The 25236-nt window shown below is 45.8% G+C and overlaps 4 protein-coding genes across 7 annotated transcripts in view; 2 read left to right on the top strand and 2 right to left on the bottom strand.

The window, feature by feature from the left end:
• LOC309364388 (uncharacterized protein) overlaps positions 1–25236 on the top strand; it is a 128158-nt gene that overhangs the window by 20288 nt on the left and 82634 nt on the right. The window lies entirely within an intron of this gene.
• LOC309364936 (uncharacterized protein) overlaps positions 1–25236 on the bottom strand; it is a gene marked incomplete at its 5' end in the record, with an annotated part of 136404 nt that overhangs the window by 43619 nt on the left and 67549 nt on the right. The gene's annotated exons all lie outside the window — the stretch shown is intronic.
• The window catches only part of LOC309364802 (uncharacterized protein), a 145143-nt gene that overhangs the window by 63665 nt on the left and 56242 nt on the right, over positions 1–25236 (bottom strand). The window lies entirely within an intron of this gene.
• On the top strand, positions 10088–23878 carry LOC309364752 (uncharacterized protein). 2 transcript variants are annotated; one of them, XM_081902615.1, is made up of 2 exons: positions 10088–10135; positions 21895–23878. In XM_081902615.1, exons 1-2 carry the CDS (start codon positions 10090–10092, stop codon positions 23436–23438), a joined length of 1590 nt encoding a protein of 529 aa, XP_081758741.1. In that variant the 5' UTR covers positions 10088–10089; the 3' UTR covers positions 23439–23878. The 2 variants fall into 2 exon arrangements, with proteins under 2 accessions (XP_081758741.1, XP_081758742.1); XM_081902616.1 differs by having other exon boundaries at positions 10096–10135; positions 21898–23878.

The raw sequence follows: 25236 nt of genomic DNA, 5'->3' as shown, positions 1-25236 counted from the left end.
GTCCCGGGAGACAATGGAGGACTGCACCTTTGGGGATGAGGTCAAACCGTTGAAGAGTTACGGCACCTGCTGTGGCTATAGAGACCGATACAGGTGAGATGTTTTCTTGCAGCTTGGGAAGATGGAGGCGTCCGGTTGTGCAGATGCAGATGCACCGAGGCATTTATTCTCTCTGTGCTCATCCCAGCAATCCTCCTTCCTCTGGTTACTGCTGTGGACGCACAACCAAGCAATATATAATATATAAAGAATATATAAAGAAAATTAATAAAAAGGATTAGCTTCCTTTTTAAAAAAATGTTGCAAGCCACTTTCAGTTCTTAATGCAAACAAGAGTGGGGTGCACGTACAGTCGTACCTTGGCTCCCAAACAAATTGGCTTCCAAATAATCAAAACCCAGAGGTGAGGGTTTCAGTGTTTGAACATTTTTCAGAAGCTGAACGTCCGGCACGGATTCTGATTGGAGCATCCTGCAGCCAATCAGAAGCCGCACTTCGAAAACCAAGGTACCACTGTATTTGAAATAAGAAAGCTTTGCTGTACAGTGGTACCTTGGGTTACATATGCTTCAGGTTTCAGACTCCGCTTACCCAGAAATATTACCTCTGGTTAAGAACAGAAATCATGCTCCAGCGACGTGGCAGTAGCGGGAGGCCCCATTAGCTAAGGTGGTGCTTCAGGTTAAGAACAATTTCAGGTTAAGAACGGGCCTCCGGAATGAATTAAGTACTTAACCTGAGGTACCACTGTATCAATAAAATTACCCTGTTCCCGGAAAAGGCACATTTCAAGGGGACTCTACTCCAGACCTTGACCAAAGCTCCTAATGTTACACAGACGAAGAAGAAGAAGAAGAAGAGTTTGGATTTGATATCCCGCTTTATTACTACCCGAAGGAGTCTCAAAGCGGCTAACAATCTCCTTTCCCTTCCTCCCCCACAACAAGCACTCTGTGAGGTGAGTGGGGCTGAGAGACTTCAGAGAAGTGTGACTAGCCCAAGGTCACCCAGCAGCTGCATGTGGAGGAGCGGGAAGCGAACCCGGTTCCCCAGACTACGAGTCTACCGCTCTTAACCACTACACCACACTGGCTGTCGTTGTCTTTTGTGACAGGTTAGTGTTAGGGTCAGTTTTACCTGCCTATCATCCAGCAGAATAGAGCCAGGGACCCCCAAAGGGAAGATATTCCCCCAGCATCAGAATGAAATATCGGTCATCAGTAGGGAAAAGGCTTACTTCCCAGATTGGTGACTGGGAGCGGCTGCCAGGACCATATGACACCAGTCCTGAAATACCTCAAGATTGGCTCCCAGTACATTTCCAAGAACAATTCAAAGTGTTGGTGCTGACCTTGAAAGCCCTAAATGGCCTCAGCCCAGTATACCTGAAGGAGCGTCTCCACCCCCATCGTTCAGCCCCCACTGAGGTCCAGCTCCGAGGGCCTTCTGGCGGTTCCCTCCCTGAGAGAAGTGAGGTTACAGGGAACCAGGCAGAGGGCCTTCTTGGTGGTGGCACCCACCCTGTGGAACACCCTCCCTTCAGATGTCAAGGAAATAAACAACTACCTGACTTTTAGAAGACATCTGAAGGCAGCCCTGTTTAGGGAAGTTTTTAATGTTTGACATATTCTTGTGTTTTTATTTGTGCTAGAAGCCACCGAGAGAGGCCATGGCAACCCAGCCAGATGGGTGGGGTACAAATAATAAATTATTATTATTACTACTACTACTCACTAAACATGCTGCAGGAGGGGAAGGATGTATTGGATGTAATAATAATAATAATAATAATAATAATAATTTTATTATTTGTACCCCGCCCATCTGGCTGGGCTTCCCCAGCCACTCTGGGCAGCTTCCATATAAACCAAAAATACACTAAAATATCACAGATTAAAAACTTCCCTGAACAGGGCTGCCTTAAGATGTCTTCTGAATGTCAGGTAATAATTTATCGCTTTGACATCTGATGGGAGGGCGTTCCACAGGGTAGGCGCCACTACCGAGAAGGCCCTCTGCCTGGTTCCCTGTAGCTTTGCTTCTCGCAATGAGGGAACCGCCAGAAGGCCCTCGGCGCTGGACCTCAGTGTTATTCTAAAGCAGCAATGCGGCAGCAAGCAAAGGCTATAGCAGCCAAGACTGCTGCTTGTGGCTGGAAAGCCAAACAGGAAGTTTGTGACTGTTGCCATGGGAACAAAGGGGCAGTCCATTCTGTACTGAGCACCGGATGTTAGCTCAGTGGGTTTGTCATATGACCTGTGCTGGAAGTACATGGGTGGAGTTTATTCTAACTGCTGATGAGTGCAGACATGTTTTCTCTGTACTGAAGTAAAAGACAGGAATAAAAGATGTAAATAGATTTCTGTCTGCTTCTTTCCCCTCCCTGGGGACACCAAAGGGGAGAGAGGAGCAGTTGGTGTGTTTTCCTCACAGCCTGAGGAAAATCGCCGGAACGGACCTCGAGTATGTTTATTCCTGCCGGGAGTCGCCGGAGGGAGGTCTAAGGAATTCAGCCGGTGCCTGAACAGATAGGCACATACCTCAAGACGGGCTAGAATTCCAACAGTGGTAGCAGACGCCGGTTGCTGTTTTCATCGACCTCTGCATCAAGAAGTGGCCTCCATGGAAGCCTGAGGTGAGAAGGCTGATTCTCTGCAGCCAGAAGCTGACCAGAAGAATCTGAAAGCCAAGCAACGGAGCCCAGGTATGAGTTTTTCGGGCTTAGAAGTGTGAATGCAGATTGAGTTATTCTCTGCTTCACGGGGAGCAGTAGATGGTAAAAACAGCTCCAGTCAAAAGAGAAACCGCATTCCAAACATTCCTGTGGTTAATCCTGTCCAAGGGATGGAATGCACTGTTGCTAAGCGACGCCCTTCAATGAAGGCCATGCCTCAGAGAGGAGAAGTGAAAGTTAAAATGGAATGTTTTGACTACACAGTCTGAAGAGCTCTTGGAAAATTCCAACGCAGCCAGCGTTGAGAGCTGCCAGGTGCACAGAGTGTAAACAAGCCAGCTATTGGATTTTAGAGGCTTGTGTTTGAGAGTCAATGCAAAGACTCAAGATGGATGCAAAGAAGGGAGCTTTGCCTTCTCCGCCCCTTCTGACCAGTGACAATTATGCATCTTGGTCTGTTAAGATGAAGGCCCTGCTGCAGAATCAGAGACTGTTTGGGGTGATTGAGAACCCCATTCCAGCAGCACCAACGCGTGCTTGGGAGTCACAGGATGTGAAGGCCAGAACTGCTATAATTCTGTGCGTGTCAGATTCGCAGTTGATCCACATACAAGATTTACTGCACGCGAAAGACGTTTGGGACACGCTGAGAAGGACACATCAGAGATATGCAGGTTCTTCAGCGTTGCTGTATTTTGAGAAGCTGACCAACCTGAGGCTTGCGCCTGATGGAGATGTTCAAGCGCACCTGACGGAGATGAAATTTCTGCGTCAACAGATGGTGGAACGCAATTTCCGTCTGCAGGAGGAAGTGTTTTGCTTCATGGTGATCAACAGCCTGAATCGGACTTACAAAACGGTTGCCAGTCAGCTGGGGTCTCTCCCAGCAGCGGATCTCACGTCGGAGAGGGTCTTTGCCGTCGTTCTTTGTGAACATGACAGACTTGCCGCCCTGGAAGTCAAGGACAGGGGGAGCCGAGAACGGAGTTCTAACGCCCCCACTGCTGTTGCTACTGGAGGAGACGCTGTAGCTTTAAACCTTGTCCGATGCTACTATTGTGACCAGATTGGGCATCTTCAGCGGTACTGCAAGAAGCCACGTAAGAACAGAGGAGCCAAGGGAAGCTCCGCAAAGTCTGAGGCGTCAGACAAAAGTCACACCAAGCCAAAGGCAAAGACTGCAAAAGCTTTGATGTCGCTAAAAGCCACACCAGAAGCGGGGAATTTCTTTGTCCTAGACACCGGATGCACGCAAAATATGTGTCGACACAGAGGACTATTTTCTACGTTTAAGAAGCAAAGCTTCGCGGTGCAACTAGCCAACGGTCAAGAGCTGGAAGCGACCGGAATTGGGACTGTGTATCTTAAAAGTCTGAACTTGACTATAAGCAATGTTTACTTGGTTCCAGAGTTGAAGTATAATCTGCTCAGCGTTTCGCAGATTGCCAAGAAGGGACTAAAACTGTCCTATGATGATCAGAACTGCGAGATCTACAAAGATGGAGAGTTGTATCTTTCTGCCAAAGAGAAAGATGGACTGTATTTGTTGACTTTTGATCAAAGTGATTACATGAAATGTAATTCTAGTAATTCTAACATGATCTCTTTTACAGGTGTAGCCAAGAAGAACGCCAAGCAGGTCACCTCGAGGGTTGACAAGGCATTTCAACGGGTGTATGCTGATGTGATTGGTCCTTTAGCACCATCTAGAGGCAATGCAAAGTATTACCTAATATGTGTTGATTCTTTTACAGGTTTTGTCTGGATTTATCTTTTGGAAAGACCGAAAGAAGCCTTAGAAAGGTTTAAAGAATTTTGTGACAAGGTTAAAAATATGCATGATGCTGACATAGATTGTCTTTGCACAGATGAGAAGCCAATTTTTCTCTTACAGGAGTTCCAGAGGTTCCTGAAGAAGAAAGGGATAAGACACAAAACTGCTAGTTCCGAAGAAGCTTGGAACAAATGTGTTTGTGTTAGGGTGAACAAAGAATTGCAAAAGGGAATGCATGCGCAATTGCTAAGTTCACATCTGCCACATGAGTACTGGGCTGAGTCGCTAATGTCATTCTGTTACACGTGGTTGAGAAAGTTTTCAAAAGAGTTGGGAAGTTCTCCTTTTGAGAAACTGTTCCACAGAAAACCTTCTGTTGCCCATTTCAAGGTTTTTGGGTCTCATGTGAGGACAGAAGCTCCAGGTGGAGTAAAGAATGCCAGAGGCATTTTTGTGGGTTATGAAAAGGGTCTCTACAGAGTAATTTTGTCTGAATCTGGTCAGGTGATTCTCACAAAATTTCTAGAGAGTGCTCCTGAACAGGAGAGAGTGATTGTTCACACATTTCCCACAGGTGATGATGATTCTGATGATGATGATGATGAGTTTGATCTTATTGAGTTCAGTAGTACTGATGATGACAGCGATAGCTCAGACAGCTCAGTTGTCACAGTCATTGAGAGGAAATCTCACATAATGACTAGACCCTCAGAAGAGGAGGATGAACCACTGATTAAGCTTAGTACTGGTTCTCCAGAGAGTCCAAAGGCTGAACCAGAAAGCAAAGAAGAGCAGCACCTCTTACGTAGGTCTGAGAGAGCAACGAAGGGTGTACCACCCAAGAGGTATTCACAAGAGTTTGCTAACTTAGCTGTTGCTGTTGTAAACGACCAAGGTCAAATTGAAGCTGTGTCTGAGTCAGAGACAAAGGCACAACAGAGAGTTGCTAACCAAGGTAATGCAGAAGCACTCATTCCTTGGAAGTCACACAACCAGAGAGGTACATTGGTAAAACCAGTGGCGGGTAGTTCCAAGGGTGGAACTGAAACAACAGGGGAATGTTATAAGTATAACAACTGTTTGTTTTCTTCTCTGGATGACGCTTTGCTCGCAGCACGCATTGATACTTTAGGGGGAGTATGTTATTCTAAAGCAGCAATGCGGCAGCAAGCAAAGGCTATAGCAGCCAAGACTGCTGCTTGTGGCTGGAAAGCCAAACAGGAAGTTTGTGACTGTTGCCATGGGAACAAAGGGGCAGTCCATTCTGTACTGAGCACCGGATGTTAGCTCAGTGGGTTTGTCATATGACCTGTGCTGGAAGTACATGGGTGGAGTTTATTCTAACTGCTGATGAGTGCAGACATGTTTTCTCTGTACTGAAGTAAAAGACAGGAATAAAAGATGTAAATAGATTTCTGTCTGCTTCTTTCCCCTCCCTGGGGACACCAAAGGGGAGAGAGGAGCAGTTGGTGTGTTTTCCTCACAGCCTGAGGAAAATCGCCGGAACGGACCTCGAGTATGTTTATTCCTGCCGGGAGTCGCCGGAGGGAGGTCTAAGGAATTCAGCCGGTGCCTGAACAGATAGGCACATACCTCAAGACGGGCTAGAATTCCAACACACAGTCTCCAGGCAGAACGATGCAGGTGGAGACGCTCCTTCACGTATACTGGGCCGAGGTTGTTTAGGGCTTTAAAGGTCAACACCAGCACTTTCAATTGTGCTTGGAAACGTACTGGGAGCCAATGTAGGTCTTTCAAGACCGGTGTTATGTGGTCTCGGCGGCCGCCCCCAGTCACCAGTCTAGCTGCCGCATTCTGGATTAGTTGTAGTTTCCGAGTCACCTTCAAAGGTAGCCCCACGTAGAGTGCATTGCAGTAGTCCAAGCGGGAGATAACCAGAGCATGCACCACTCTGGCAAGACAGTCCGCGGGCAGGTAGGGTCTCAGCCTGCATACCAGATGGAGCTGATAAACAGCTGCCCTGGACACAGAATTGACCTGCGCCTCCATGGACATCCCCACCCACCCCAGTAAACACCTCCAAAATTAGATTATTGGAGCAGTAGAGAGAAAGGAGGTTTGAGAATCCTTTACTTAGTCCTAGGAAGATGATGCAAGCTTGTTTTCTGCTGCTCCAAAGGGTTGAACCCAAATCAGTGGACTCAAATTAGGAGATAGGAGATCTCAACGAAGAACTTTCTGATGGCAAATGCTGTTTGACACTTGAACCCTTGGAAGGTGATGGGCTGTCCTTTGTTGGAGGCATTTAAACAGAGGTTGGATGGGCTTCCATCAGGGATTTTTTTGCTGTGGTTCCTGCAGTGCAGAGGGTTGAGCTAGATGACCCTTGGGGGTCCCTTCCAATTCTTATGATTCTGAGAAAAAGCACACACAAAAACCCATAAAAGCAAACTAGGCCAGTTCTGCTAGGAAGGGCCCAATCAGGATATCTGATGTGGGGAGCACATTCATTGCAGGTGCTGAGACAGGCAGTACAGTGCAGTGGTTAGAATATTGGTTGAGGCCCAGGGGGACCAGGGTTCAAATCCTCCCTCACTGGGTGATAATGGGCAATTCACAGTCTCTCCCCCCCTAACCTACCTCACAAGGGTGTTGTGAGGATAAAATGAAAGAGGTGTGGGTGGGAGACCAACGTCAGCCACCTTGACCTCCTTGGTGGAAAGCTGGGCAGTTTAGTTTAGAAAATGTAAGGAGCATAAGGATGGATGAAAACATAAAAGGAATTACAGCAGCGTGCAAATCATATAAATTGAAAGCATTTGCGGACTGTGGAAGAACCCCTGGAAGATATTCCAAGGGTGCTAAGGGGGAAATGATAATTTTGGGCAAGTAGCAGGTTTCAAGTTGAATAAATACAAAAGTATTACTGAAGAATATGTCAGAACAAACGAAAAATGAATTTAAGTCAAAAACAGACCTGGTGACAGAAAATAAAGTGAAATATCTAGGGCTGTGGTTAACAACTAGAAATGTAAATATTTTTAAATAGAACTATTTGAAGGTCTGCAATGAAGTTAAAAGGGATATGGAGATATGGGGAAAGATAAACTTATCTGTCAGGGGCTCAGGAGCAGAGGCACAGGGAAGAGAGGAGATGGAGAGCGAAGGGGAAGAATCCGAGGGGAGCGTAGGAGAAGATGACAGTGGCCCGAGAGATTCCATGAGCCTCTCTAGCGAATCGGAAGATTCACAGAAGGGGGCGCCAGTGGCCAGGGGTAGGGGGTTCCCAAGGGGAACGCCCCAGGAGCAAGGGGGCAGCAGGGACTCCCAGAGCAGTAGTTGGAAATCAGGACCAGCTTCCCCACCAGAGCATAGTGGGGGGGAAGAGTCCCAAGTATCGGGGCCAGTGCATTCCCCACCAGGGAGAGAAGACGAGGCAGGGCTGACCACGCCTCCATCGGAGAGTCGGACAACGGAGGGGAGGTCAGATCCGGCCAGTATCCCGGAAGAGGGAAGCAGTGACAGAAGTAGTGTAACGGTTAGGAGGAAGGTCACTGGGTTGGCACGTGAGGCAAGTTCAAATGTACAGGAGCGCGGGACAGCAGAGAATGAGGATTGGGAACCGGGTCCTAAAGCACGCCGGAGGCAGGGGGAGGAGCTAAGCGACTCAGCGTCGGAAGAGTCCAGAAAGGTGAATGCCCCAGCGGGCAGGAGGACCCAGAGGAGGAGAGAGCAGCGGAAAAGGTGGAGCAGGGCTAGGATCTTAAACTGGTGTCAGAAGGGAGGAGACTCAGACGGGACTTCGCCGGTCTAGGGTTTAAGACGTAGAGCTGCGCGCTGCGGCTTTGAAATGGAAACTGAACTCCAATAAAGACTTTTGTACATAACCACAGCCTGGCGTTGGTCCTCTGTGAGCTGGGACCTAAGGGCAGCTCTGACATTATCATTGTGGGGAAGTGTCTCTGTGATAAAAATGAATGTCATCACAAGACTCTTGTTTTTATTCCAATCAATACCTATGGTCAGAGGAGTGGAACACTTTAAGCAATGGAAAAAGGATATTTTTAAATTTATCTGATAGGGGGGACGGGACCTAGAATAAAATATAAATTATTAACATGTTTAAAACAAAGACGTGGATTCTCCCTGCTGGCTTTAAAGTTATATTATGAAGTGTCCTGTCTCTGTTGGCTGCGAGAAGGGATACAGTTGGAAGGACATAATAGGTTTGGTTGGCATGCTTACTTATGGTATGAGAAAACAAAGGTACACAAGGGATTTCTGAACCACATTATAGGGAAATCAATTTACCAAGTATGGGACAAATATAAGTATTTATTAGAGAACAAGACACCTTTGTGGCATTCTCCATTGGAAGCCATATCTTTAAAAAAGGTAAACATGAATGGAAATTGGGCAACAAAGAAAGTTCTGCTAACAGAAGTAGACTACAAATTAAAGATGAAAGAATATGAGGATATAAAAGCTCTGTTAACAGATTGGTTACAATATTACCAATTAAATGACATATTCAGAGGTGACAAAGGGAAGGGCTATGGGAAGGAATTCTTAAAGTTTGAAAGGGAATTATTAGAAAATAATGAGAAATTGTTACCAAGAACAAACTACAGTTGGAATGGGAGACGAAAGATGAAGAGGTTAAAGCTGTAATGATACAATGGACAAAAGATACAGATTATAAAATACTACTTGAATCATGGGAAGAGCTGTGGAAAGAGATTCTAAAATTCACGGCATGTAGTTCATTAAAAGAAAATTATGTGAAGATGATGGTATTTGACTCCAGTAAAGTTTGCTAAAATATATAAAAAATACCTCTATACTGGAAATGTAAGGATAAGGGGAAGGTACTTTTTCCCTCCCACATGTGGTGGACATGTAAAAAAGTAAAGGGCTTCTGGGAAATGATATACAATGAACTTTTTAAAAAGTTTAAAATTATGTTTGTTAAAAAAAAGTCTTTTTTACTAAGTGCAATAGGAGGAGAATTGACTGTTTATGCGACTACAGCGGCCAGATGCTACTAGCCCAGATGTGGAAAGAAGAAAAGGTCCCAACGAAAGAAGAATGGATAACTAAGATGACTGACTCTGCCGAAATGGCTAAACTTTCTGTGAACAGATCTAATGAGAAAAAATTTCAATCTAGAATGGGGGAACTTTATAGACTATTTTAAAGAACACTGTAAAAACGTGAAAACATTAGCAGGTTTGATGTAACATTTATGAACTAAGAATAGAATTAGGAGGGGGAACAAAGGTTGAAATAAATTAAGGAAATATATAGTAATTATATGCAAGGAGAATAAAGGGGGGGCTAGAAACGGGGGCGGGGGGAAGTCAATTATTTCAAATTTGGATTGGATATGGATTGTACCAAAAGCAAAAATGTTAATTTGAAAATTGAAAATAATTTTAAAAAATTAGTTTAGAAAACTTTTGGGGGCGCCCGTGCAGCTGATCCAGCGGGGCTTTCCGGAGGCGAGACCAGCGCCTCTCCTCGCTCTTTGCCCGGAGAAGCCCAGAGGCTCCTGCCGCTCGGCTCCGAAACGGTTAAGAGCAGCGACGACAGAGCTGAGATTCCTAGAGCAGAGGGGAAAAGGCTGCCGGGAGAATAGCAGCTTCCGCTTCCTGTCCCGCTTGGGCGGGGGGGGGGGAGGATGCCGAACATGGCGGCGGCTGTCCTTCCTCGCGGAGGTGCTGGAGGTGGGTCATATTGTTATATATTATAACTGGGGGGGGGGTGTGGAGTGGGGGTGCTGCTGGAGGGAGTTGTGGGGAGGGATTAAAAAAAAACACCCATTAGGCAAACCGTTTCAATTTAAGTTTTTTTTCTGCATCTCCTTTTTCTCGCCGTCAGTTTATCCAGATTTTCACATATTTTTTGGGGGGGACTTCCGGAGGCGGCGCGAAGGGTAATGGCTGCCCTTTCCTAACCGGGAAGGGAGCTCCGGCCGAAAACGGGTCGTCCGCTACGGCGAAGCGGAGACCCACATCGGAAAACTGCAGGCGGCAGAAGCCTGCAGCCTTGGGACCCGGCGGGCGCCAGAAGCTGCCCCCGAAACGTTGAAGGGACCCCGTAAGGGGCTCCGGATCGCGGAGGAGGCAGCGGCGCTGAGGGTCGTTCCGCAATCGGCGGAGAGAAGCCGCGAAGCCGTTGCCGGTGAGCGCCGACCTTTCTTCCTGGATCTGGCACTTAAAACACAACAACCCGTGAGTAACAGAGACTTTTAATCAATTGGAGACCAATTTGAGACCAAAGCTATTGAATTTGGCGGAAAGCGGAGGACAAAAAGGAAAAGGAAGTCCGTCTTCCGCTGCCATTGAACTTGAACGCAAAGAGCTGGAGGAGTGGAGGCTGTAAATAACTCTTTTACTGTTTGGATCTGAGCATCTATTGAGCTGTATTTAAAGTCAGAAAAGGAGCTTAAGCATTGGATTTATGTGTTAGCATGGACTTTGAAACTTTCTTCTGCTGAAGTTACAATTTTAAGAAGGAAACCAGGGCTGGAACTGCCTGGCAACAGTAGCAATCAGCTTGCAGACCCAAGTATTTTGATACATAAATTGGGAAAATTTGAGAGGTTTGGACTTGGTTACTTTATAACATCAACTGAAGTACCAGTAAGCACTGTTCTGAGACATTGTGGTTTTATAACACCAACTCTGCTAAAGATTTAACATTTGAAGGTTTTTGGGACTTTAACTCGTATTTTGTGGTATCTCCTTCTGAAAGACATTTTAGGCTCCCCCTAGGGGTTTTTTGACTTAACAACAGGGAAATTGTTTTACTTTCTATTTCTCGGCCTGCTGGCGAAGTGCTGCACCTGGGCCGTCTTTTTCTCATGGGAACAACTCAGCCTGACCTTGACTATTAGATAAGTTTGGAATGAGTGGCGCAAAGAAAAAAGAGACTAAGGAAAAAGAGCAAAAAGAACAAAGACCAAGAACGAGACAAACAACTCTAGCCTCAACTTTACAGCAACGTAGATCGTCTGTGCCTCTTTCACAGGAAGAAGCTGCCTCCTTGCCACAGGCAGGGGGTGGAGAGACAGAGGATTTACAACTGGAGGATATGGCCTCAGGATCAGCTTCTTCCATTTTAGAAAAAATCTATGAAAAATTGGAATCTCTGGACAAGAGAGTGGAATCTTTGGACAAAAAGGCTGATGAGCAAACTGCGAAAATAGATCAGAACACAGAATGTCTAAATAGAATAACTGGACAAGTGGCACAGAACACTCAATCGATCGCAAAATTGGAGGAGGCTTCAGGGGAAAATAGGAAATTGGCTGAAGACACCAACCAAAGATTAGGACAGTTGGAAAAAGAGGTAAGACCACTCAACAAACAAGTAGGTGAACACCAGACCTACCTCTCGATGATTGAATTGAAAAATAGGGAGACCAATTTAAGGATAAGATCTGTACCCGAGGTGGAAGAAGATAAATTGGCTGAGTTCCTGACTAAAATATTTTCTGTGCAGTGGAAACTTGAAGAAAAAGACTTTAAGATTACATCAGCCTTCAGGCTGGGAAGATTGACAAGAAAAGACAAGCCCAGAGATTGTTTGATTACAGTGAGATCAAAGGAGGAAAGGGACAGAATCCTGGGCCTACACTACAAAACTCCATTGGACATTTTGGACAAAAGAATTGAATTTTATAAGGATATCCCTAGACAGCTGTTGGATTTGAGATCAGAATACGCGGAACTAGCAAAATTATTGAGGAGCAACTCAATTATCTTTAGGTGGGAATTTCCCCAAGGATTATCGTTTACTTTCAGAGGGAGGAAGATCAAAATCAGAACATTGGAAGACAGAGACAAATTCCTGAACCAGAACGGAGAAGACCTTCATAAAGGACTTGGATCATTGCCGGAGCCTGGAGCACCAAGGGAACCGGCACCCCCGGAGGACAAAGTACCACCCCCTGAAAAATAACCAGATATCTACAGGATGTCTCTGCAACTTCTGAGCTGGAACATAAATGGCTGCAACATTCCCGAGAAAAGGAAGAGAATCTTTCATATATTAAAAAAGGAACAATTGGACATTATTTGCTTGCAAGAAACACATGTGACTAGGCTCCATAGAAAAGTTTTGGTAAATAAAAGACTTGGCCAGGAATTTATATCTTCAGACAAAGTAAAGAAGAGAGGGGTGGTGATATATGCAAAGGAGAGCCTTTCACCTAAATTATTATTCAAAGATGAACACGGCATAATTTTGGCAGTTGAAATACAATATCAAGGAGAAAAAATTATGTTATTAGGAATTTATGCACCAAATGAAGGGAAATCGGAATTCTACAAGAAGTTGCATGAGAGCATGCTGGAGTATCTGGACTTTGATAACATCATTTTGATGGGAGATATGAACGGGATTGTATCAACTAACATGGATAAGTCGCAAGGTCAAAAGGTTACCAAAGATGGCAGACTACCTAAGACCTTTTTCGAAATGACAGACAATATGGACTGGATTGACATTTGGAGAACGAGAAACCCCTTGGGAAAGGAAGGAACATTCTTCTCTGAAGCCCACCTGACTTGGACAAGAATCGACCAAATATGGATTACAGTGGTGCCTCGCAAGACGAAATTAATTCGTTCCGCAAGTCTCTTCGTCTTGCGAGTTTTTCGTCTTGCGATGCACGGTTTTCCATAGGAATGCATTGAAAATCAATTAATGCGTTCCTATGGAAACCGCCTTCCCCCGACCTCTTCTGGCAGGCGGCATTTTAAAATCGCCCGGGACAGCGGAGGACTTCTCCGCTGTCCGGGGCGATTTAAAAGCCCCTGGGAAGGCAGGCAGGGGGGACAAAGACTTTTGCCCCCCCCCGCCTGCCTTCAGAAAAGGTCCAGGACAGGCGCGGACCTCTCCGCAAGCAGCGCGCTCCTTGCGGAGAGTTGCAAGCGCGCCCAGGCTTTCCCGCCCCACCGCCGGGCTTCGGGATATCGTTCCGATGCCGGGCGGCGGGGGGAGGCTTTCTCGCCCCGTCGCCCGGCATCGGGACGATGCCCCGAAGCCGGGCGGCGGGGGGAGGCGTTCCTGCCCGGCCGCCCGGCATCGGGACGATGCCCCGAAGCCGGGCGGCGGGGGGAGGTTTTCCCGCCCCGCCGCCCGGCTTCGGGACATGGTTCCGATGCCAGGCGGCGGGGGGAGGCTTTCCCGCCGCGCCGCCCGGCTTCGGGACATGGTTCCGATGCCAGGCGGCGGGGGGAGGCTTTCTCGCCCCGTCGCCCGGCATCGGGACATGGTTCCGATGCCAGGCGGCGGAGGGAGGCTTTCCCGCCCCGCCGCCCGGCTTCGGGACATGGTTCCGATGCCAGGCGGCGGGGGGAGGCTTTCTCGCCCCGTCGCCCGGCAACGGGACATGGTTCCGATGCCAGGCGGCGGGGGGAGGCTTTCTCGCCCCGTCGCCCGGCATCGGGACGATGCCCCGAAGCCGGGCGGCGGGGGGAGGCTTTCCCGCCCCGCCGCCCGGCATCGGGACGATGCCCCGAAGCCGGGCGGCGGGGGGAGGCGTTCCTGCCCGGCCGCCCGGCATCGGGACGATGCCCCGAAGCCGGGCGGCGGGGGGAGGCTTTCCCGCCCCGCCGCCCGGCATCGGGACATGGTTCCGACGCCAGGCGGCGGGGGGAGGCTTTCTCGCCCCGTCGCCCGGCATCGGGACGATGCCCCGAAGCCGGGCGGCGGGGGGAGGCGTTCCTGCCCGGCCGCCCGGCATCGGGACGATGCCCCGAAGCCGGGCGGCGGGGGGAGGCGTTCCTGCCCCGCCGCCCGGCATCGGGACGATGCCCCGATGCCGGGCGGCGGGGGGAGGCTTCAAAAGCCGTCCGGGGGCTTTTAAATCGCCCCGGACAGTCCCGGGGCGATTTAAAAGCCCCCGGTTAGGCAGGCAGGGGGGGCAAAGACTTTTGCCCCCCGCCCGCCTTGGGAAGAGGTCCAGGACCTCTTTCCAAGGCGGGCGGGGGGGCAAAAGTCTTTGCCCCCCCTGCCTGCCTTCAAAAGCCGTCCGGGATAGCGGGAAGCGCTTCCCTGCTATCCCGGACCGCTTTTAAAATGCTGGCGGTGGGGAGCAAAGCCTTTCGCCCCCGCCGGCCTTCCTGGACCTCTTCTGAAGTCCGGAGGGGGGAAAAAGGCTTTGCTCCCCACCGCCAGCATTTAAAAAAAGGTCCCCGAGATTTCCCTATGGGCTTTCGTCTTGCGATGCAAGCCCATAGGGAAAATCGTCTAGCGAAGCGTCGCAAAACCCGAAAAACCCTGTCGTCTTGCGGGTTTTTCGTCTTGCGAGGCATTCGTCTTGCGGGGCACCACTGTACTAGAGGTCTGGCACCTAAGGTTAGGAAAGTGGAAATCTGCCCAAAGACCTGCTCCGACCATAACGCTTTGAAAATGGATTTGACACTGCTCCCAACCGGCTCCTTTCGATGGAAGATGAATGACAACTTATTTAGAGATCAGGAGATTATCAAAAAGGCCCAAAAAGCTTTGAAGGACTATTTTGAAATTAATTTGAATACAACGGTGGAAAAAAGAACAATTTGGGACGCAAGTAAAGCTGTGATGAGAGGGTTCTTAATACAACAGAATGTCATTAAGAAAAAGAAACAAAATGAAAAGAAAGATAAAATTTTGGAGAAAATAAGAGAATTAGAGAAGTTAAGAGCCAATCCGAAGTCGCAGCCGATTCTGAGAGAAATTAAGCTTTATCAGGCACAATATTCCAAATTGATAAACCAGGAAATAGAATGGAAGATCAAGCTAATGAAACAAAAAACATTTGAATCGGCAAATAAATGTGGGAAACTGCTGGCTTGGCAGTTGAAGAAGAGACAAAAGTTGAATATAGTAACAAATTTAGAAATTGAAGGAAGAAATATTCAGAACCCTGTGGAAATTAGAAAATCCTTCCAGAAATATTTCAAGAAACTGTACACTCAAGGGCCGCAAAATGAAGTTGAGATTGAACAATTTTTGAAAAAACATAGTCTTAAAAAATTTACACAAGAAAATAGACTACTCCTGAATAGTCAAATAACACGACAAGAAATTGAACAAGCCATTCAGAACATGAAGCTGGGCAAATCTCCAGGACCAGACGGCCTGACCTCCAAGTATTATAAGACAATGAGTGACTATTTGATTCAACCTTTGATGGAGGTCAGCAATGAAATTTTGGAGGGAAAGAAGGCGCCGGAATCGTGGAAGGAAGCTTTCATCACGTTGATACCAAAATCAGAAACTGAAAAGACACAACTGAAGAACTACCGCCCCATCTCCCTTTTAAATGTGGATTACAAAATATTTGCTGATGTTTTGGCAAGCAGACTTAAAAGAGCTTTGAATGAGGTGATTCATAAGGATCAGGCAGGCTTTCTCCCAGGAAGACATATGTTTGCAAATACAAGGAACATTATAGACATTTTGGAACTTTTGCAAACAAATATAAACACTAAAGCAGTTTTGATTTTCATAGACGCGGAGAAGGCCTTTGACAACATTTCTTGGAAATTTATGAAGGGAAATTTAAAAGAAATGGGAGCAGGGCGGGGTTTTCAAAATGGGATTGACGCAATATATTCAGAGCAAAAAGCCAAATTGATAGTTAACAATGTGGTAACGGAAGAATTTAAAATTGAAAAAGGAACACGACAAGGCTGCCCGATTTCCCCTCTGTTATTTATTTCAGTCCTGGAGGTGCTCCTGAACTTGATTAGAGGTGACCGGCTGGTGCAGGGGATTGAGGTCGGAGCGAAACAATATAAACTTAAAGCTTTTGCAGATGAACTAGTTTTGACATTGCAGGAGCCAGAATCTAGTACGAAAAGAGTTTTACAACTGATACATGATTTTGGACAGGTCGCAGGATTTAAGCTAAATAAACAAAAAACGAAGGTGTTAGGGAAAAATATGACAGATGCAGAGTCAGAACGGTTTCAGAGAGAAACAGAATTATCATTGGTGAAAAAGGTAAAGTACCTAGGGGTTAATATAACAGCTAAGAATCTGAGTCTATTTAAGGATAATTATGAAAAATGCTGGTCTGAAATTAAGAGAGACTTGGAAAGTTGGGCAAAATTGAAACTTTCTTTGTTAGGCCGAATTGCTGCCATTAAGATGAATGTGTTGCCAAAGATGTTGTTTTTGTTTCAAACATTGCAAATTGTGGACAAAACGGAGTGCTTTCGGAGGTGGCAGAGAGATATTTCTAAATTTGTCTGGCAGGGCAAAAAGCCCCGAATTAAGTTTAAGATACTAACAGACGCAAAGGAAAGAGGGGGCTTTGCCCTGCCAGACTTAAGGCTGTATTATGAAGCCGCAGCTTTCTGCTGGCTGAAAGATTGGCTACTTCTTGAAGACACTGACGTGCTAGATTTGGAAGGTTTTAACAATGCTTTTGGGTGGCACGCATATTTGTGGTATGACAAAGTTAAGATAAACAAGGCCTTTAAGAACCATATTGTCAGAAAAGCAGTGTTTAATGTCTGGACAAAATACAAAGACTTATTAGAAAATAAAACTCCGAGGTGGCTTTCACCCTTGGAAGCTAAGGCTTGGAAAAGACCCAATATGGAAGCCTACTGGCCGAAATATTGGGAATTGTTAGAAAAAGATGGGGACAACTGGAAATTGCAGAGTATGGAGAAAATGAAGGATAAAGTGCGAGACTGGTTACATTACGCTCAGATTAAGGAAATTTTTAAAAGTGATAAAAAGCTAGGATTCCAGGTGGAGAAATCGAAGTTGGAGACAGAGCTGTTAGAACCTAAGACTAAGGTACTTTCAAGAATGTATAATTTGCTGCTGAAATGGAATACGCAAGATGAAATGGTTAAGTCGGCTATGATAAAATGGGCACAGGACATTGGGCATAACATTATGTTTGAGGACTGGGAAAGGTTGTGGACCACTGGGTTGAATTTCACTGCATGTAATGCTTTGAAATAAAATGTAATGAAAATGATATACAGATGGTACATGACCCCAGTTAAACTTGCCAAAATATACCATTCGTCTGATAACAAATGTTGGAAATGTAAAGAAAATGAAGGAACATTCTTTCACCTCTGGTGGACTTGCCCTAAAGTGAAGGCCTTCTGGGAAATGATATATAACGAGTTGAAAAAGGTGTTTAAGTATACCTTTACCAAGAAACCAGAGGCCTTTCTTCTGGGCATTGTAGACCAGAAGGTGCTAAAGAAAGATAGAACATTTTTCATGTATGCAACAACAGCAGCAAGGATACTACTTGCTAAGAACTGGAAAACTCAAGATCTACCCACACTGGAAGAATGGCAGATGCAACTGATGGACTATATGCAATTGGCGGAGATGACTGGCAGAATCCGAAACCTGGGAGAAGAAAGGATTGAAGAAGATTGGAAGAAATTCAAGACCTACCTGCAGAAATATTGTGATTTAGTGGAATGTTAAGAAGGATGCTTGGTTATAAATAATTGGCCATCATTAAAATAGATTAAGAATTGATATTTAAGCATGTGGTCATAGATTTGGAAATAAGATGATAATTTGCTTGACAAAAATTATTAAAGATGCAAATGGGAGCGGGAGACGTGAGGAAGCTCAAGAATATTATGAAACTTTGTTAAAACAAAGCAATAATGTTCATTATTATTGTATTTTCTTATTAAAAAACCTTAATAAATATTTATAAAAAAAACAAACAGATTTTCACATTTTTAAAGACCTCTTGAAAATTGGTCAGCATTTTGGTGAAGATCTCGCCTAATTCACGCGCTTTTGCAAAGGGTATTTCCCCAAATATTTACATTTGCCATAATTAATACATTCTGTATATAAATCCGCTAAAATAATGCATTTATAGGTCTTCCCCCCCCTTTTTAGGGGGGTAGGACATCTTTTCCCAATGGAAGGGAGGATCCTTCTCCTATTCTCCTCCCTGCAGGTGGGGGACCTTCCTTGGGCTCCCCATAGGGCTTGGGGTCAAGGCAAACCCTTAAGCATTGGGAAACCTTCTTCAGGGGCTTCCCCCTGGAACTTGTAATAATTTTAATCTGGCCTGATTTTACTATAATTTGTTAAATTTACATACCTCCTTATACCCACAGGCCTCAGGACGGTTCACAGGATAAAAGTACATAATCAAAACAGAAACAAAAAGAACCAATTACCCCCCCCCCAACACACACATTTTAAATTATTTGTGTAAGCAGTTTCTGCAAGATGAGTTCTGGGCAGAAGAGGTTTTTTTAAAAAAAAGGAGAAACAAGCAACTTCAAGTCCACAATAAAATTCCAAGTGTGGCTGAGGCTTTATTTAGACAGGCTAATACTACTACTACTACTACTACTACTACTACTACTACTACTACTAATACCCCTGAGCACCCTCTCCCACTTTGTGGAGCCCAATTGGCCCCCTGGAATACTCCAGAGCTTAGGTGAGGAAACAAGCTGGGAGACTGCTTGAATGAAAGTGGAGGAAAGATCCAAATGAATGCAACCGAACACTGGTAAGGGCTCATTATCAAGCCTACATAGTGGCAGTGAAGGGAGAAAAGAAGGCATAGTTTGCTGCCTCCATTGCATCTTCATTATGTCGTCCAGCGGAACTTTCCCAAGCTGTACAGAGCCTTTTACAGGCAGGCTCAAAGGAGGAGTAGAACCAGCAGTAGCTCACTGTGACTTGTTCGCAGAGCATTTTGAAGATGAAATTGCTTGCATCCACCAAGACCTTGACTCTGCTGTTACAGCAGATGAGTCTCATGGGTTGTCCAGAGCACAGTCTAGTCCTGTTGTGTTGGATGAGTTTTTCCAGTTGGTCAGGCTCGAGGATATGGACAAGGTGCTTGGATCAGTCAGGGTGACCATTTGCACTCTTGACCCTTTCACCTCTTGGCTGATAAAAACCAACAGGGAGGGAACAGCAGGCTGGGCCAGGGAGATGATCAGTGCCTCTTTACAAGAGGGGGTGGTCCCTGCATGTTTGAAGGAGGCAGAGGTAAAACCACTCCTTAAGAAACCTTCCCTGAATTCAGAAAGCCTAACTACCGGCCAGTTGTTGATCTCCCTTTCCTGGGCAAGGTTCTGGAGCGAGTGGTCGCAGACCAGATCCAGGTGCTTTTGGAAGAAACTCATTTTCTGGATCCATTTCAATCAGGGTTTAGACCTGTTTTTGGCACGGAAACTGCTTTGGTGGCCCTCTATGATGACCTCTGTCGAGAGAGAGACAAGGGAAATGTGTCCCTGTTCATTGTTCTCCACCTCTCAGGGGCTTTCAATACCATCCACCATGGTATCCTTCTGGAGCGACTCTCTGAACTGGGGGTGGGTGGCCCTGCTTTGCGGTGGTTCCAGTCCTACTTGGATGGTCGTTCCCAGAGAGTGTTACTTGGGCAATGCTTTTCAGCCCCATGGAAGCTTCAATGTGGGGTTCCATGGGGCCCAATCCAATCCCCCTTGTTGTTTAACATCTACATGAAATCGCTGGGAAGGGTTATCCAGAGGTTTGGAGTACGTTGCCAGCAGTATGCTGATGACACTCAGCTCTATTTCACCTATCTATCTGAAGATGAGGCAGTGGAAGTGCTGGACCAGTGTCTTGCCTTTGTAATGGACTGGATGAGAGCCAACAAATTGAAGCTCGATCCAGATAAGAGTGAGGCTCAGTTAGTGGGTGGTTCCCTAGAGCAGATGGCTGGGAGGTCGCCTGCTCTTGAGGGGGTTACACTTCCTCTGGAGGAGCAGGTTCGTCGCTTGGGGGTTCTCCTGGATCCTTTGCTGTCGCTCGAGGCTCAGATGGCCTGTAGTGCCTTCCATCAGCTTTGGCTGGTGGCCCAGCTACACCCCTTTCTGGACAGGGATAGCCTATCTACCGTTGTCTATGCTCCGGGAACTTCAAGGTTAGATATAGATATGCGTTATACGTAGGTCTGCCTCTGAAGACAGTTTGGAAACTTCAGCTAGTGCAGAATTCAGCGGCCAGGCTGCTCACTGGAGCAAGGCGGTTTGAGCATATTACCCCCATCCTGGTCTGACTGCACTGGCTACCAAATAGTTTCCAGGCCCAATTCAAAGTGCTGGTTTTGACCTATAAAGCCTTAAATGGCTCAGGACCACAATACTTCAAGGGCCACCTCTTTGCATATGAACCTACTCAGACCCTGAGATCCCCTTCTGATCTCAAGTGGTCCAGAGGGTGGCAACACGAGAACAGGGCCTTCTTTGCAGTGGCTCCCCGTCTGTGGAATGCTCTCCCCAGGGAAGTTCACCTGGAGCCTTCCTTATACACCTTTGTTGTTGTTTAGTCGTCTTAGTCGTGTCCGACTCTCTGTGACCCCATGAATCAGAGCATGCCTTGGAAACTCACTTTCCTCTCAAAGCTTCTCCTTTTTTATGTCCATGGAGCTTTCATGGCAAAATACTGGAGTGGGTTGCCAGTTTCTTCTCCAGGTGGATCACATTTTGTCTAAACTCTCAGATGACCTGTCCATCTTCCTTCCTCAGGGCCTGTAAGACAGAACTATTCCACCTGGCTTTCAGTTTGAACCTGGCCTGATCTTTTGTTCCCCTTCCTTCCTTCCTTCCTTCCTTCCTTCCTTCCTTCCTTCCCTCCCCCTCCCTTTTTTGTGAAGATTACCCACTCTGGGATCCCACAGCTACTTCTCCCCTGGTCTCCTCGCTGGCCCAGGTGGGACTAATTTGGCCAGCTAGCTCGGGTGATCATCTAATGTTTATTAGATGGATTTTCCCCCTAAATTGATTTTTTATTTTATTGTTATTTAAGCTTTATACCGTATTTTATGCTTTTTTTGTAGCATCAATTAAGTGTTTTGTAGTATCAATAATTTATTATTATTATTATTATTATTATTATTATTATTATTATTATTATTATTATTATTGGTCATAGCTTCTCTGAGTTATTCAAGCCCCTTTGCCATGTCAAGGCAGTGATCCATGAAGGGGTATGCTCTTTTTTGGGGGGTTGGTTTTTATGGGGCTGTTGTTTTTATTCTGATTATATACGATGTGATCTTTTCTGTGAACCATGCCGAGTCCTCCGGGAAGGGCAGTATATAAACTCAATAAATAAGACAATGTTAATGCAATACTAATACTTTCATTATTTGTACCCCACGAATCTGACTGGCTTCTCTAGCTGGCTTCTAACAAATATAACAAATATAAAAGCATAATAAAATATTAAAAACTTCCCTCTACATGGCTGCCTTCAGATGTCTTTTAAAGATTGTATAGTTGTATAGTTATTTATCTGACATCTCACAAGAGCGCGTTCCACAGGGTGGGCACCACTACCAAGAAGGCCCTCTGCCTTGTTCCCTGTAACTTCCCTTCTCACAGTGAGGGAACTGCCACAAGGTCCTGGGATCTGGATCTCTGTGTCCTGACTGAATGTTTGGGGTGAAGACGCTCCTTTAGCATTTCATCAGTTTGCCTTTTTATTCCATCAGGAGACGTTGAAGGGATCCTGGTAGAAGGGGAACATTCAGAAGTGTCACCAAAAGGATCCAAAGAGGAGGAGGAGCAAAGGACGCTGGGGGGTCAAGATGGAGGCAGCAGGCAAGAGGGGAGACGAAAGCAGAAGCCGGAGGGTGACTCTTGTATGTCTCAGGGTGGTGAAAATCAAATTCCCAGAGAGGAGAAAAAGCATGAATGCACAGTGTGTGGAAAGAGATTGGGTAGCCGCTCAGCTCTTACTTTACATCAAAGAACTCATACAGGGGAAAAACCATATACATGTTCAGAGTGTGGAAGGAGCTTCAGTCAATGTGGTCAGCTTACCTCGCATCAAAGAACTCATACAGGGGAGAAACCATATACATGTTCAGAGTGTGGAAGGAGCTTCAGTCAATGTGGTCAGCTTACCTCGCATCAAAGAACTCATACAGGGGAGAAACCGTATACATGTTCAGAGTGTGGAAAGAGTTTCAGTCGATGTGGTCAGCTTACCTCGCATCAAAGAACTCATACAGGGGAGAAACCGTATACATGTTCAGAGTGTGGAAAGAGTTTCAGTCGATGTGGTCAGCTTACCTCACATCAAAGAACTCATACAGGGGAGAAACCGTATACATGTTCAGAGTGTGGAAAGAGTTTCAGTCGATGTGGTCAGCTTACCTCGCATCAAAGAACTCATACAGGGGAGAAACCGTATACTTGTTCAGAGTGTGGAAAGAGCTTCAGTAACAGTAGCTATCGTAAGTCGCATCAACGAACTCATACAGGGGAGAAACCTTACAAATGTTTGGAGTGTGGAAAGAGCTTCAGTGAAACTAGTTCCCTTACCTTGCATCTACGAACTCATACAGGGGAGAAACCGTATACATGTTCAGAGTGTGGAAAGAGCTTCAGACACTGTGGTGCCCTTACCTTGCATAAAAGATCTCACACAGGGGAGAAACCGTATACATGTTCAGAGTGTGGAAAGAGTTTCAGTAGGACTGATGCCCTTACCTCGCATCTACGAACTCATACAGGGGAGAAACCGTATACATGTTCAGAGTGTGGAAAGAGTTTCAGTAGGACTGGTGCCCTTACCTTGCATCAACGAACTCATACAGGGGAGAAACAGCATACGTGTTTGGAATGTGGAATGAGCTTTGCTTACCGCAATGCCCTTACTAGACATCAACAAACTCATCGAGGCAACAAACCTTATAAATGCTGGGAATGTGGCAAGAGCTTCAGTCGCATTGACTCCCTTTCCTCACATGAAATAATTCATACAGGGGAGAAACAATATACATGTTTGGAGTGCGGAAAGAGCTTCAGTCACAGTGCCAGCCTTACCTTGCATCAAAGATTGCACACAGGAGAGAAACCTTATAAATGTTTGGAGTGTGGGAAGAGCTTCAGTCAGAGTAGCTCCCTTAAGTCGCATCAAAGAACTCATACAGGGGAGAAACCGTATACATGTTCGGAGTGTGGAAAAAGCTTCAGGTTCAGTAGTAGCCTTACTAGACACCAAAGAACTCATACAGCAAGGAAATCTTAGAAATGTTTGGCCTTCAGAAATAACTTATGTGACAAGGACTCCCTTACTAAACTGAAATGAACTTGTACAAGGGAAACAGAAAGGGTTGGCGTGTGGGAAGATCTTTAATCATATCAAATAACTCCTACAGAGAGTAAGCCAATGATTGTGTTCAGAATTAGAATTTGCTTCCATTAGAATTTTTATTCCTTTTAGTGGCTGTGTTGCAGATTGTATTCATCACTTGTATATAGCGTTGCTTTAATATTTCTCCCATCCCCAAAATTTGTTAATCTGGTGTGAATTGATCTGATATTTTTAATAGACACAAATGCATTCACTGGTATTCTGTTGACGTATGATGTAAATGACGTATCTTTGCAATGAGGGTATAGCCCCTCAGATCGCAGCTCTAATGAACAAATGCTGTTGAAAAACACATACTGCATAATAAGCCTCAATACGCAGTCAAGAGAGAAATTCTCCTTCTTTGGTAATCGCTCATAGCTGAGTAAGATTGTCTTCCATAAACACGGTTTTAACAATGAGTCCGCAAGTGACTGTGGAGGCCAATTCTGGACCCACATGTCCTTCCACAGTGGGGACATAGGTTCCCAGGCGGGAGTTAATCCCGGTGTGGATTTGCCAAGCGTCCCTTCCTCTTAGCATGCTTCTCCCATGCATCCTGTGTTTGAGTGTCTTCAAAGTCCATGACACCTTTGGTTGAGAGAGAAATTAGAACAGTATAGAAAATGCATTGATTTTCCAGCCTGTGTCTAGAGTGCTAATAGGTCACTGTTTCAGGATTTTTATTTCTTCACCTTCATCTGCCTAGGAGGGATTTCAGTTTTATGTCTCCGAAATATCCAGGCAGTGGCCAGTTCCTGATGTGATATATTTGGGCTATGTGTTCTCCGCCCCCACCCCAAAATACCTGTGTGTGTTAGCAAGACAGTTTCCTTGTTGCGTAGTCTAGTGAAAGGCAATATTTCAGAAATGAACTTTGCTGATGAAATGCCGTGTTACCGGTAGGTAGCAGTGTTGGTCTGCCGTAGCCGCAAATAATAAACCAAGTTTATTATTGGTATGAGCTTTCGTGTGCATGCACACTCCTTCAGGTACACTCAAACAGAAGTCACCAGGCCCTTATATATAGTGGGAGGGTGGGGAAGGGTATTGCTCAGAAGGGGGGTGGGAATGGGTGACTGGCTGATAGGTGTGGTAAACCTGTTGAGGACTGTTAACGCCTGCAATTGGTCTTACAGGCAAAAACAAGGGGTGAGATGGCTAAAATAGCTTTATCGTGTATAATGAGATAAGAATCCTATGTCTCCCTTCAGACCAGGTCTCTCCATGGTTTTAAGTTTGGTAGTAAGTTGCAATTCAGCAACTTCTCTTTCCAGTCTATTTCTGAAATTCTTTTGTAATAAGACAGCAACTTTCAGATCTTGTATAGTATGTCCTGGGATATTGGAGTGTTCTCCTACTGGTTTCAGAAATACCTGATAGTGCAGGTAATAATCCAGCAAACCTAACCCATCTTCTCCAATCGATGCCTGTTGCTCATGCCTAGAGATGGGGAGGCCTGGAAAAAAACTAGAAAAATTGGGGAGGGGGGAAACAGTTTTTTTTTTGAAGCCCTGTTTTCCTGGGGTAAAAAATGTTTGATATAGTTTGAATATTCCACACACTTTCATTTTCAATTTTTCCAGAAAAAAATGACTTTGGGGGAAAACGGGGGGGGGGGGAACCTTCCACTCCCCCCAGGTCTTCCAGAACCCCCACTTTGGAGCTCCCTGCCAACAGACACCAGGCAGGT

Source organism: Podarcis melisellensis (assembly GCF_964234715.1).
Source record: "Podarcis melisellensis genome assembly, chromosome: 2".
NCBI classification, from domain to species: Eukaryota; Metazoa; Chordata; class Lepidosauria; order Squamata; family Lacertidae; genus Podarcis; species Podarcis melisellensis.
Note: the sequence above shows the minus strand (reverse complement) of the source record. Positions and strands in the feature narration are given on the sequence as shown.

Excerpts from the sequence above, each read along its gene's own strand:
- LOC309364752 (XM_081902615.1), top strand. The coding sequence starts at position 10,090 with ATGCCGAACATGGCGGCGGCTGTCCTTCCTCGCGGAGGTGCTGGAG. Across the intron at positions 10,136-21,894 it reads TCCTCGCGGAGGTGCTGGAG|GAGACGTTGAAGGGATCCTG; the intron begins GTGGGTCATATT and ends TTATTCCATCAG.